The sequence below is a fragment of the Benincasa hispida genome, chromosome 1 (assembly GCF_009727055.1).
Source record: "Benincasa hispida cultivar B227 chromosome 1, ASM972705v1, whole genome shotgun sequence".
In the NCBI taxonomy this organism is placed as follows: domain Eukaryota; kingdom Viridiplantae; phylum Streptophyta; class Magnoliopsida; order Cucurbitales; family Cucurbitaceae; genus Benincasa; species Benincasa hispida.
Window position 1 is genome coordinate 21,560,099 of NC_052349.1, and position 14,801 is coordinate 21,574,899.

The 14,801-nt window shown below is 36.7% G+C and overlaps 1 protein-coding gene across 2 annotated transcripts in view; it reads left to right on the forward strand.

Annotated features, from left to right (window-relative positions):
• LOC120074826 overlaps positions 1 to 14,801 on the forward strand; it is a 112,034-nt gene that overhangs the window by 52,497 nt on the left and 44,736 nt on the right. For both annotated transcript variants that reach the window (XM_039028028.1, XM_039028029.1), the window contains exons 31-35: positions 3,312 to 3,420; positions 3,497 to 3,640; positions 4,257 to 4,532; positions 4,722 to 5,393; positions 13,601 to 13,819. In XM_039028028.1, coding sequence (XP_038883956.1) covers positions 3,312 to 3,420; positions 3,497 to 3,640; positions 4,257 to 4,532; positions 4,722 to 5,393; positions 13,601 to 13,819 — 1,420 coding nt within the window. The remainder of the gene's footprint in view (positions 1 to 3,311; positions 3,421 to 3,496; positions 3,641 to 4,256; positions 4,533 to 4,721; positions 5,394 to 13,600; positions 13,820 to 14,801) is intronic.

Sequence of the window (14,801 nt, forward strand, 5' to 3'; positions counted from 1 at the left end):
ATAAGTATTGCAAATAATCTTGTTCAGCATGATAGAACAAAACATGTAAAGATCGATAGATATTTCATCAAGGAGAGACTAGACAATGGAAGCATATGCATTCCCTATATTCCTTCAAATCAGCAGGTTACAGATGTCCTCACAAAAGGGTTGCTCAAACAAAGCTTTGATTATTGTATCAGCAAGTTGGGCCTTATTGATATCTATGCCCCAACTTGAGGGGGAGTGTCTAAAATAGTAGTTTGACCTAGGGGTATTTTTGTAATTTACTATGCTCATATGGTTTCCTCTTTGTCTATTTATTTGAGTAGTCTCCTTGTATTCTGGGTATCAAAAACAATAATAAAAAAATCAGTCTCTATCGTGGTTTTTCCTCCCTGTTTTAGGGTTTTCTACGTAAACTGTGTGTTCTTTCTCTTCTCTCTTTTTCATCACAAACAAGTCACCTTTCACCCTAGAGGGAGGATCAATTCCTTCAATATCTCCAAAATTCAGAAAAATAGATCCATGCTTCTTGTTTGCAATTTCTATGGTTCATGGCATGCAACCACATAAATTTCTTTTAACTTGAATCTTAGCTTCAGAAATGTTAAGAAAGTTCATAGTATCCGTTGCGATACCTTCCAGACCTCCAAAGCAGGCTCCAATAGCTTCAAAAGTTTACCTACACCAATAATCTAATGGAAGATTCTTGATTGAGATCCATCTTCCATATCCTTTTGAGTACAACGGCCGACTATGCACAAATTTAATCCATTTCTTAAACTTAAGATGAAACGAACCGCAAATCTGCCATTTTCCTGGTTCGTCAATCAGATCCTCTAGTTTTCCTTGGTCCAAATATACTAAGGCATTTTCCACAAACAGAGGATTAACAATGACATCTGAATGAAAGTAGTCTTTTATCGTTTTAGCTATATCCAACCAATCATTAAACTCAAACAATCTGGAAACTATCCACAAATTGCTAAAATCTACTTGAAAGAAGTCAGGGTTCTTTGGCACCCAATAACTTGACTTACTCTGTTTATCAGGTACTGAAACAGAGCTTTATTTGAAACGTGGAAAAGCAGCTGAATCTAAGTTCTGTTTCTTTGGTGGAAAAACATAGCAATTTTGGTCAATCGAAGTCTTCACAAGAATCACAACGCCTGGGCTTCTTCTTGGCTTGGCAAACAAAATTTGTTACCCCCCTTTTGGAACGAATGGCTTAGTAGAAGCTTCGATTTTTTTCTGAAATTCCAGGGGCATTATCGCAAAAGAGTACCAACCTTGCATCGATTCTTTGAAAGGAATATGAATAAAGTATCTACTCCCAAAAGATGGCCAAACAACGCATCTAAAATCCAACCTGAGGAGCTGTGGAACTTGGATAATTTTGTGGCACATGATCCATCTCGACCATCCCTCACAAAGAAGCGTGAAGCAGAACCCTTGATCATGTCTAGAATATTTTCAACAAACCAACTAAGCTGATACTTCGAAAGAAGAATCAATTTGTTGACCTCTAAGTCTTCCACGTAAAAAAAACCGGAATCATGCCAAATGCAAAAATAGAACCCATCCGCGTTACACAACTTTTCTCTTCCGTACCTTGAAAAACAAAGATGTTGAACGAGTGTAGAGGAAAGAGGCTGATGATGGTGGTTGGAGACTGGGCAAGAGGTTGAGGCAAAGGTGGTCAAAGACTGTCCGGAAAGGAGGGGACAAAAACTGACGAAGGTGGTCGGAGGTGAGCTGGCTATGATTTCGGGCGAAAAAGTCGGGAAGGGAGAAATCGGGGAAAGAGAGAACTGGGATGAAGGTGGTCGAAGGATGGCAGGAAGAGCACGGGGTGGAGGACGGTGGCTGGAGAGAGGGGGAAAGGGTGGCGAAGGAGGATGGAACGGGAAACGGGCAGCTAGGTCATTTTTGAAGATTTTCAAAGCTACAGAGGCAAGAGTTCCATGGACGGATTTCCATCGACTGTGGGATGCCTATACAAGGGTCTTGGAGAGGTAGTGGGGGGATCAGAGATGGAAGGCCAAGAAGAAAATGAAAATAAAAAAAGAAACGTAGCTGAAGGAGGCTGTCGCCAACAACAAAGGAAGGCTTGCATGGAGATGAAAACTTGGGGAAGACAAGTTAGATGAAGATGGTTGCATGGGTACGAGGGTGGTTACGGGTTGACGTGTGTTGTGAGAATAAAGAAGAATCTGGAAGAAATGTTAATCATGGTCTTTGGAGAGTAGGTCTATGTGGGTTGAAATTAATGAAATTGGATAAAGCTCATTATCTTTTAAAGGCTGAAAGGGGAGACACGAGTTCTTGGGTGGGCCTTTTCTCAAACGACTATTTGTCCATTTGTGGCTCATGAATCTGTGATTTTTCCCCTCAGTTTTTCTTCCAATGTTTTTCTGTCACTTGTATCGCTGCACACCCTTGGCTTTGTCTTGGTTTGTCCCTGCCGCTCTCCACCCACTCACCTCCATCTGCCGATTCCCATTGCACAAGCCTAGGTTTTGAGTTTCTCTGAAGAATTTTTCAGTTATGTGAATCAGTGAATGCAGTTTAAAGAAACTATAGTTTTCTATGTACTCAATTTTGATATTTGTTTTGTTTAACCACATCTTGAGGACAAGGTGTGTTTTAGGGGCCAATAATAATAGGAATGTCATTAGGGTATTATTAGGATATTAAAGGTTTGTTAGTAATTAGTTAGGGAGGTTGTTATGGGATTCAATTATAAATCGAGGAAGTGGAAAGAAGAAAGTTAAGCAATATTTTGGTGGGTGAATTAGAGTTTGAGAGAAATCTCAAGAGGGAAGGGTCCAAAGTTTCTCAAATTACGTGGTTTATCTGGTAAGTTTTTGTCATTTCCATTTCAATATAATTTGATTGTGTTTTTGTTCCCATCAGAATGTAAAATAACAATAAAAAATAATAAGCAATAAATTTCCTTTAACTTCGTTGGAATATACTGTTCTTGTATCTTTGATGTTTGGGCAGGATTTTGATTTTGGTTGTCTGATTGTAATCCTTTAGTCTTTATTGGATATGATGAGGGTGCTAAGGGGGTGTCAATCTAGTTGAGATGCCCGGATGCACCCCCTAATCCTTAGGTCTTTCTATTTTAGTATGATTATGTACTTGGAACATTAGTCTCATTTCATTATCTTAATGAAGAAGCTTGTTTCCTATTTAAAAAATATACCCTTTTTTGGTCAATACAAAGTGATGGCCCTACTTTCAAATGTAACTTCACTTGGAAAAAGAAAATACTAGCAGTCTCAAGAAACCTTAAATGACCCTATGCTCTCTTTTTCTCGTAGTTTCATTCAACTTGACTTGGGACAGCTACAAGTAACAAATGAATTTAGCTGGCATGGATGTCCAGAAGAAGATGCTTCTGCTGTTCATATTGATGTTCTGCATGCTGAGGTAGAGTTGTTGATGGATTTCTTAAAACCCCACTAAGTATATGTGGAAATCATATTTCCTTGATGTCCAATTGCAGATTCTGGGTGTCAACATGTTGGTAGGGATTAATGGATGTTTAGGTAAACCAATGATTCAGGAAGGCCATGGACTTGAGGTTTATGTCCGACGGAGCTTAAGGGATGTTTTCAGAAAAGTTCCAACATTCTCACTTGAAGTAGTGGTAATATACTTTGTGAAAGCTTTTTAGTATCTCCTGGTCTAATTTATTTTTTTGCAACTAAATCTTGGTTACTTGTTGGTTTATATCATGTTATTTTTCAATATCTTTTTAACAGTTCTACTTATAAACTAAAAAATTGACAAAAAGTAAACTTCTTAGAGTATTCATATAATATTAAATTTATCATAACTCATCCGCTTAAACTTTTGGGTTGATTGGTGATTTAACATGGTTTCAGAACAAAAGGTTTTGAGTTCAAACCCTTGTAAAGTTTTTTCCTCTTCATTTAATATTGATTTCACTTGATGGTAAAATATCAAGCCCACAAATGAGGATGAGTGTTAGAGTATTGATATAATAATAAATTTACTATAATTAATCAGCTTAAGCTTTTGGATTGAGTGGTTATTTAATAGAATTATTAATATTAATTGAGGAAGAAATGAAGCTGAAAAAAAATAAGTTCACTTACTTGGTTATCATGTTAAGCTACTATTGTTCCTAAAAATTTAAGTTAATAAGTTTGGGTATATGGTGTATTATTATTTTTTATTTTATTTTATTTATTATTGTGTATATATATTTGAATCGATCCTCATGGTTGCTTTTTTGATAGGTTGGTTTGTTGCACGGCATGATGTCTGACAAGGAATACAAAGTTATTGTTGACTGTTTATATATGAACTTGTATGAACAGCCAATACTTCCTCCAAGTTTCCGAGGGAAAAAATCCGAGTCAAAGGATACAATGCGTCTGTTGGTTGACATGGTCAACACAAATAGTCAAATCTTACTGTCTCGCACTGTTACAATAGTGTCAGTTGTTGTCAATAAGGCTTTGTTAGAGTTGTGTAATGGCATTCAGGAAGAGTCGCCTTTAGCTCTTATAGCAGTAAGTATGTTTGTTGAGTAGTATTGAATATTACTTTTCCCGTGAAGAATATGTGCGTATGCATATTGTATGATTAATGTCTTTTATGTTTATATGGTGCATTTTACCATGTTGTCATGTTCTGACTTGGTAGTTTCTTTTCTCTTTTTTTATTATTTATTATTATTTTTTTTTTTTTGGTTTTTGCAGCTAGAAGGTCTTTGGGTCTCATATCGTATGACATCATTCCTAGAAACGGACCTCTATTTAACCATCCCTAAGTTTTCTATTCTTGACATTCGCCCCGTTACAAAACCTGAAATGCGGCTTATGCTTGGGTCATCAACTGACACTTCAAAACAGGCTCCTTTGGAGAATTTTCCATTCCTGAAGAAAAACAGTTCTGGGAAGGCATATTCTGAAGGTAACCTCGATATGGATGTCCCTGTTGCTACAATGTTCGTGCTGGACTATCGTTGGCGAAAGGAATCACAATCATTTGTTCTACGGGTCCAACAACCACGTGTCCTTGTTGTTCCAGATTTTCTCCTCGCTGTGGTTGAATTTTTTGTTCCTGCGTTGAGAACTATAACTGGAAGAGAGGAAACAATGGATCCCAAGAACGATCCCATTAGTAGAAACAACAGCATAGTACTGTCTGGTTCAATTCACATGCAAAGTGAAGATGTGATTTTGCTGTCCCCAAGTAGACAGCTGATAGCAGATACCTTAGGTGTTGATGATTATACATATGATGGTTGTGGAAACATTATTCGTCTAGTGGAAGAAACAGATGGCAAGGGACCACACTCAGGGAGATCTCAACCAATTATTGTTATTGGCCGTGCTAAGAGGCTTCGTTTTGTTAATGTGAAAATTGAGGTACTAATACATCGCACCTATTTACTTGTTTTTTTTCCAACAAAGAAAAGAACTTTTTTTTTTTTTTTTTTTTTTTTTTTTTAATTGATGTAGTGAGAAGACACAATAAATGTTCAAGTGACAATATCTCCAATGGAAGTGAAAGAAAGAAAAGCTTCACCATTCATGTAAATATGCTAGGAGCATAACAAATTAGACAGTGAGCACCATTGGAGGCTTTGAAATAGCTAAATCAAAACGCTCAATCCAAACTCTTGACTTGTTTTGACATATCCTTTGATTCCTCCGAAACCAGATTTTTTGTAATTATAGATTTGACATTATTAACCTGACCCATAGCAAATGAGCACAGGAGATACAGCCCATATAACAACTGAATAATATTTCTACTTGCATCACTGTTAAAACCCAGTTAATCTTAGAAATATTTTAATGAGAAGAAGACCAAATAGGGTGCAGCATAAGGTCATAAAGAGAAGAAATGGTGGCATTGGCTTTCACCCTCCCCAACCCATAATAAACAAACAGTAAGCTGGAAAACTGAGGAAAAATGCTACCTTTGAAGCACCTCTCCTGTGATTAAATCAGAATAAAGCAAAATCCAATTAAGCACATTGACCTTTTGATTTCCAAGTTCCAAATAGCCGAAAATATGTCTTCTGGAAATGGAGGAGACATTGACAAATGGTTGGTAAATGAACTAATTGAGACATACCCAACGGTCATTCTCCATCCTTTAGCTTCATCCTTATCCATGAATAAAACCGAGCCAACCTAGCAAAGAAAAGCCTGAAATCTTCAAATGCATCCTCCAATATTTTTCTAGTCCCAATTTTCTAAGACCAATGAGAGACATCCTAATAATTGAAAATAGAACTACTAGATTGTAAAAACATCCAATAAATATATATGTGGATAAGTAAGCTTTGGTGGAACATCCCCTGTTGTGCCAAAAAAAAAGATTTGTTTGTCATTACCAAGGTGAAAAGAATTGCTCGCCCACAGCTTCAAATGTTAGACATGCTACCCAAAGTCTAGTCAACCAATCATTTTTCTTACATGTGTCTCCAAAAGGTTCTAGGTCATAAATAGTTGTCACCACCTGCTACTAGACAGCATAATAATACTCATGGCGAGAACTCCAATCCCATTTTGTGAAACGTGCCTGATTTCTCAATTGTAAACCTCCAATGCCGAAGCCACCTTCCAAATGATTTAGAAGCCACATCCTATCTTTTGAGCACATGCTTCCCTGTTTCACTACCTTCCCAAAAGAAATTTTGCATACTCCTTTCAATTTGACTATATTCATTGGATGGCATGAGAGATATCTAAATGAAGTCATTAAGAATATTTGAATATTGGTTGTGATTGTCTTTGGTAAGAAAATTTCCGTTCAACCTTGAACTTTTTTGTTTTATTTTAAAGGAAGAGACATGATTTCATGTAATGAAAAGCGATTAGTGTTCAAAAGTATAAATTTCAGATGGAGAAAGTAAAAGAAAAGGCAAAAAAGAAAAAATAGAAGCATCAAAGCTAATTTGGGACAACACATTTAAACAAACATCTTGCAAGGAGAAATCAAACCATGATTTCTAAATATTCTCGACGATATGTTTATTTCTCTCTCTCCAACAAAATTTCTGATGTTTGTCAACTCCAAGGCATTGGTTTGGATGGAACTCTGGCGTAACTCATTCGTCTCCGGCGAAGTCCGGCCGTCTCCGGCGTAACCCATTTGTCTCTTGCGTAACTCGTTCGTCTTCGGCGAAGTCCGTCCGTCTCCGGTGAAGCTTTCCTCTCTCCTCTTTCCACCCTCCTAATTCCTTTACCTTTTCCACCTTGTTCTTCCCCCTTTTTGACGCCTCTCTTAAGTCTTGAAATTCCTAGCTATGGAAGTGAAAGTTGCAAAATCAATGACTCGTTCTTCTGTATTTAGTTGTCTTGAAATGAGTAAACCAAGGAGTCTCTTTGTCGTGGAAAACTCTTTGGTTTCTTTCCAACCATAAATCTGTAAGCAATGCCTTAACAAGATTAATCCATAGGAGTCTTGGTGATGATTTAAGCTTTGAAATCCGTATGAGTCTTGGTGATTATTTAAGCTTTGGTCCCACGAGAACCTGTAACACATTATATCTAAAATATTTTTCAAACACCCAACTAGTGTTAAAGTAAGCAAAAAGATTCTACCAGCAATTTCTTGCGTACCAACAGTAAAAAAAGAGGTGCTGCAGATCCTCACAATCAGCCTTGCAGAGAGCACACATATTAGGAGATGGTCAGTGAGAAGACACTTTCTTTTGCATAATTGAGGAACAATTAAGAAGCCCAAAAAGCATGATCCAAATCGTTATATTAACCCTCTGAGGGATCTTGGATTTCCATAAGGGTTTCTTCAATTGCTTATCTAGAGGGGAGGCCAAAGGTAGATGATAAGAGATTTGATCGAGAAAGTTCCATCAGGTTCAATCAACCATGAACGCTTTTCGGGGATGTCCCGCACTATTCTCTTGGAAATGATGCTCCACAACTTCTGAAAATCAATAATTTCTTCCTCTTTTAAATATCTATGGAAAAAGGGACCATGAGGAGGTGGAAGAATCCCAATGCTCCATGACCGCCCATTGGGATTAAGGGCTATTCTAAATAGATTCGGGAAACTGACCTTCAAAGGAATGCTATCTAGCCAAGGGTCAATCCAAAATGCAATTCTGCTACTATTCCCGAGCTTATAGACTGCCAATGCTTCTACTTTTAGCCAAGATCTTGAAATGCTAATCCATGGGCTGCAAAGACTAAGGCTTACCTTTCCAGAAGTGTGCCAATTGAACATGTCCCTCCCAGGCTCCATAGGGAATTTTCATCATTAGGCACCATCCCATTTAGCTAGGAGAGCCAAATTTCTTGCTCTTAAGTCACCAAAGCTGAGCCCTCTATCCTCTTGAGCCTTAAGTCACCAAAGTTGAATCTTCTCCATTCATCCAACTTTCCTTGCATTTTGTCAATAACCGGTTGCCAAAATGACCCTTTTTTGGGATATCCTAAGAAGCACGGACACCGACACGCGACACGGCGATACGCCAATTTTCAAAAAAGTAGGACATGACACGTCGGGGACACGTTATTTTTTTTCTTATTAAAAAAATTAAATATATGTCGTGAAATAAACATATTGGGAAATATTCCATTTAAAAACATCATTAACAACTATACAACCATAGATAAGATGACTAACGGTCCAATGTCATAAGTCATAACAAGTTTTAGTAATTAGTTGAACACCACAAAAGTTACAAAACCACAAAATAGAATCAAAGAAGCCAAGCCATATTTTCTTCATTCTTGTCTAATGTCCTCTTAACTACTCGAAGCTTCATTCTGATCATCATTATCAGTAAAAATTATAGCTTCCAATTCTGGTTCGTCCAAAGATAAACTAGCTACTTCAAGCATTCCCCCATCTTCAAATGAATCAAATGAATTTCGAGCAATGTCCCACATTTTCGTCTCTCCTTTGAAATATTCGGTTCTTCTTGATAAAAGACGTAGATTGCTATGGATGTACACCAAGTCTTTTGCACATTGTGGTGTCATCTTGTTCCTTCTCATGGAGTGCACAAATGAATATGTACTCCAATTTCGCTCACAACACGAGGAAGATGAAGGTTGAACAAGTAACTTTATAGCTAGTGATTGTAAAGTTGGAGTAAAGGCACCATGGATGGCCCACCAACACTTCGGAGGCATATTATATTTATCACGTATGGAATCATGTTCAGCAAACTCTGAAGACATTATAGAGAAATTGGCAAATTCAATGTTCACTCTTGTTTGCTCATCCTCTGAATTAAAATATCTCTTGATACACTTCATCCTCTCTCTTGATACTTCTAAGTCGTTATGTGGTGGAACTCGAGTCTTGTCTTCTTCAAGCCATCATGCACTATAATACCTAAATAAAATTATAAAATATACCCAACTTTAGAGTGTGCATAGAAATTGAAAATATAAAATAAAGATCTAAGATGTCTTAGAATACCTTGGATTTAAAATTTGTGCCAAACAATGGAGAGGAGTGTTATTTTTATTCCAATGGTTAATCAAAATTTGATGCACCACTCCATTAAAAGATGAGGATTCATTTGCATGTTTTCCTTCATGTCTATAGATTGCCACCTTCACTTTTTCAATCATGGTGTCCCACATATCATATACCAAATGGAGGCAAGGTTTGTCCGTATCACAATCTCTGATCATATCATAAATAGGAGTAGTAAAAGAAAGAATATAATCAATCTTATCCCACCAAATATCATTAAGTACCAACTCCTTTACACGTCTTGCTTTCACCATATCATCTTCCCTGTAGCATTCCCATTTATCACTGATAACCATTGTTTGCAAGCCACCTTTAATGAGTTTAAATCTTCTAAGCATAATGATGGTAGATGCAAATCGTGTTTCTGCTTCTGAAAGTAACTTCAAAGACACAAACTCATTGAACATAGCAAGCCTCATGGAATGGTTCATGATAAAGTGCTTGACAAACATAACATCATTATAAATTTCAGAAATCCAGCTACACTCTGCAAATACATGTTGATTACTATCAGTATTTCTTGCAGCACAAATATTCTTCAAAGCAAGATTGAGGGTATGAACTACACAAGGTGTCTAAACTATGTTGGGGAACTGTGATTCAATAATTTGTTCTGCACCCTTACAATTTGCAGCATTGTTAGTGATTATTTGAATCACATTCTCATGTCCCACCTCATTTATAACTTCTTTAGGCTTTTATTTTCCCCGCGCCTTAAGTTTTTTATTCTTCTTCTCTGGTGTTCATCCTCTTTCTTGAAGTTGTACTTTTGTATGGACATGATGAAGGCACTGAGGGGGTGTCAACCTAGTTGAGATGTCCGGGTGCGCTTCCTGATCCTTTTCTTATTTCTTATTTCTTATCTAGTAGGCATGGGTCTCCCCTTTTGTTTCCTCTTCATGCTCTTTGTATAACTCTCTTGTACTTGGAGCATTAGTCTCTTTTTATATATTTATAATAAAGAGGCTCGTATCCTTTTCAAAAAAAAAACTTCTTTCATCAAATTTGCTATGAAGTATTTGTCTTTAGTTTCACCTGAGCAATCTACAGCTTTAAGAAACATTGGTCCTCCTTCTGTAATTGCCATAAAGTTAATCAATGGTCTCCTCTGCGAATCGCTCCATCCATCACTGACAATACTTACCCCCTTTTGAGACCATGTACTTTTCACAGATTGCAACAATCTCTCTATATTTGCTTTTTCTTTTTGGAGAAGAGTTGTTCTCAATTTATTATACTCTGGAGGTATATAACCCGACAAAGCATTATTTGCAACCAAAGCAAATGCGTACACATAATGTGGATTTCTAGCCAAGTGAAAAGGCAAACCTGAAGAATAAAACATTCTAGCTATCTCTGAATCCACTTGATCACGAATTGCCAAGTTAAATGACTTCTCTAGTGCACTAACATTTCCTTTCCATTTCTTTTGTTCCATTGTTGAATAAGAATATGAATAGCTACCCACCATACTTCCAGTTCCCGTTCCAAAAGATTGAAATTCAGTTTGCATATGTCGTGAAGGTGCTAAAGGAACTTGTTTAGGTGCATTCCTTGCAATATGCGTTTTAGCTTCATCTTCTAACTTTTGCGTTTCAGCAAGATCTTTAGGGGTGATTTTTTTACATATTCCAATCCCAAATCCACTTAATTTTAGTAGATGCGCCCTAACTCTTGTATAAGAACCTTTTCTATTTTCTTGACAAAAATTACATTGCCAAGAAATATTCCCCCCTCCTTCATTCAGTCTTTCATTTTTTGTATCATATTTCCATAACGGTTTTGTTTCATCGTCGGTAATTATTTTTGAATTGATTTCAGTATGACTTGAAGATTTTTTGCCATACTTTTTAAATAAAACAAAAAGAACAAAATAAGATTTAAATATTCAAACCAAAATAGTATGTTGGGAGAAAAACGCAAAAAAAAAAAAAAAAAGAAGAAACAAACCAAATCACCGACGTGGAGAAGTTGAACGAAGTTTGGGTGAGGAGAAGTCGCCGGCGAGTCTGGGCGTAGAGAAGTCGGACGAAGTTTGGGAGTGGCGAAGTTGTCGGCGAGTCTGGGCGTGGAGAAGTCGAATGAAGTTTGGGCGTGGAGAAGTTGCTGCCGGCGTGTCTGGGTGTGGAGAAGTCGCCGGCGTGGAGGTTTGGGCGTGGCGTTTTGGGTGTGGGGACTCGGGAGTTTTGATATTTTGAAGAAAAGAAAAGTGGAAAGGAATAGTATATTTTGAGAAATTAAAATAAAAAACACAATAACCTAAAATTTTTGGGCTTGGGCTTGGGCTTGCGCTGATGCTTTTGGGTTGCTAACTTTTGTTTTATAAGCTTTCATTGTTTTTTCTTTTTAATTTTGCAATGCCGTGTCCCAATCGTGCCCTACCCGTGTCCCCGCCGTGTCGGAAATTTAAAAAAATAATAAAATATTCGACATGCCAGCTGGCGTGTCAGACACGTGTCAGACGCGTGTCGGGGCATGTCGGTGTCGGACACGACACTGACACTTGGCCATCTTAGGAGTGTCGGTGCTTTATAGGGGATATCCATCCAACGGTAAGCCAAGGTACAAGAAAGGAAGATATTCCACTTTACAATTAAGTTGTGCAGCTACTGAATTCAGCTTATTATCCTCTATATTGACCCCACAAATTGCAGATTTTTTCCAATTAACCTTTTGGCCGGAACACCACTAGAAAATTTCGATAGTTTTCCTTAAATTTTTTATCATCTCATCACCATATTTACAGAATAACAAGGTATCATCACCATATCAAAGAAGGGAGATATGCATCTTATCTTTTCCTACAAGAAAGCCTTCATATTTCTCTTTTTCATGCGGCCTTGCAATCAGCGTGCATAGAACCTCACTAAGGGGAATGGAAAAGGAGAAAGTGGGTCTCCTTGCCTAATACCTCTTGTAACATTAATTCTTCCTCTTGGTCTTCCGATAATAAAAATAGAGAACTTTGGGTTAGAAACGCAACCCATTATCCATGATATCCAACGAGAATAAAAAAAATTTCTTTGTAGAACTTTATCAAGAAACTCCCAATCCACTCTATCAAAGGCTTTTTCTAAATCGAGCTTTAGTATCCATCCTTTTTCTTCTAGGACCTATACTCTTTCACCACTTCATTGGCAATGAGGATAGGATCAAGAATTTGCCTACCCTTCAATAAACCCACTTTTTGTAGGGGTTATTATGCTTGGCATAACTCCTTTAAGTCTTTGGGCGAGAACTTTTGGTAATATCTTGTGAATAAATGTAGTTAAAGCTAATGGGCCTAAAGTCCTTAACCATCACTGTATCCTCTTTTTTCTGAATTAAATAAATGAAGTTCTCTTGAATTAAGCTTTCCATTGCCATAAAATTCCTAAAAAATTTGGAACACTGAGTACCAGAAATTTTACATTAAAAATTTCAACTCTTATATTTTTCTACGATGTTTCCTATAAAAAAAAAAAAAAAAAAAAAAAAAATTTTACAAATAAGAATGGACAATGAGTCCAGCGAAGAAAAGAAAAAAATTATAAACTAAAAGAAGACATCCAATCCTTATAGAATGATAATTACTGAAAATTCTCTAATCATATGCTAAAAGAAAGGCCTGTTCTGAAGTCTTTGTCATCAATCATCTGCTAAAACGTACCTTTTATTTTAAGGAAACAAACTTTTAGTTGATATAATTTAAAAGATACTAGAAAAATTATAAAGGACGTAGTTTAACATTTGAAATCATCCCAATGAAAGTCAAATAGGAGTATAACCCCCGAACATGTTTGTTAACCATAATAAATATGTTTTTTTTTTTTATCGGTGGGGGGGGGGGGGGGACGAGAACAGATACTGATATTTTCTTTGAGAAAATGAAGATGTTATTAAATGATATTTAAGTGAACAAATGTAGGGGTTATGCCTAAATCATGAATTGCAGTTCTTGACTGTCAATTACTCATCCATTAACTTTGATAGTTCTCGACTGTTATTTACTCGTCTATTAACTTCTAATTTTTCTCCAATCACTTAATGCAATTGTTTGTTATTATTACGAATTACGTGCTTTTGCAGTTCTTATTTTCCTGTCCACTGATAAGTTTTTCATTAATAGAATGGTTCTCTCTTGAGAACGTATACGTACCTGGGGAATGATAGCAGCTATTCTGTGTCCAAAGAGGATGATGTTGATATTATCTTTCTGGATACCCTTTCATCTGATGAAGAGAAGGAGAATACTGCATCCATTCATGAAACATCAGATGCGTCAAATATTTCATCATCTTTGGAAAATGATCAAAGTACACTTCATAGTTTCACATTTGAAACTCAGGTGTGATCTTTGAAGTCTATTTTAATGTTTTGATATGATTTGATGTCATTCATCTACAATGGAGATTTGCATGTGGTGGAATCTGTCCATAAAATGCCCTTAAATTTTAAGTTTTTATCTTTTTTTTTGGGAAAAAATTCTAAGTACTTGAACATATGTTAATCTGTCTGCTTGATTTCTTCCTACTTTCCAATTTTTTTAGAACCGTTTAGCACATGCCCAATGAATAGGCAACTATGCACCTGGAATCCAAAAACTGATGTAAGAAGATAAATAGGAAGAGGTTTTTTTTTTTTTTTTTTTTGAAAAAGAAACAAGTCTCTTCATTAATATAATTTAATGAGACTAATGCTCAAAGTACAAGAGAGTTATACAAAGAGTATAAAGCATAAGACCTATGGATCAGGAGGCACACCCGGGCCTCTCAACTAGGTTGACACCCCATAATGCCCTAATGATATCCTACAAACTAATCTCGATTTAAAAGGATTCAAGGGTAAAACATAACCCTTACAATGAAACGAATAAAGATTCAAGAAAGACAGCTTCCAACCAAAAATACAACAAAACACCAAATAAAAAAGCAAACAGCCTAAAAGCAAGAGCAAACAATGCTGTATAGATAAACGCTCGCCAGCTTAAACAAAAATCTTGAATGGAATAGGTCTCAAATTGCTTGGATTGAATGCACCACAAAGAAGCATTCCAATGGGCTACTTCAAAGCGATCCAACCAGCCAAGGGTTTTATCATGAAACACCCTTTGGTTTCTCTCAAACCACAATTCAGCCAACAAAGCCTCGACCACATCGAATCAAATCAAACGAGGCTCTCTTTAAATGAGTTCCAATTAAAATCTGCTCTACATCATCTCTGAAATCATTGCTAAGCACCCATGAGGTATTGAAAATATTGAATAGTTTCCACCAATACTTAGTTGAATATGGGCAAGTGAAAAAGAGGTGGTGTAGATCCTCTCCATT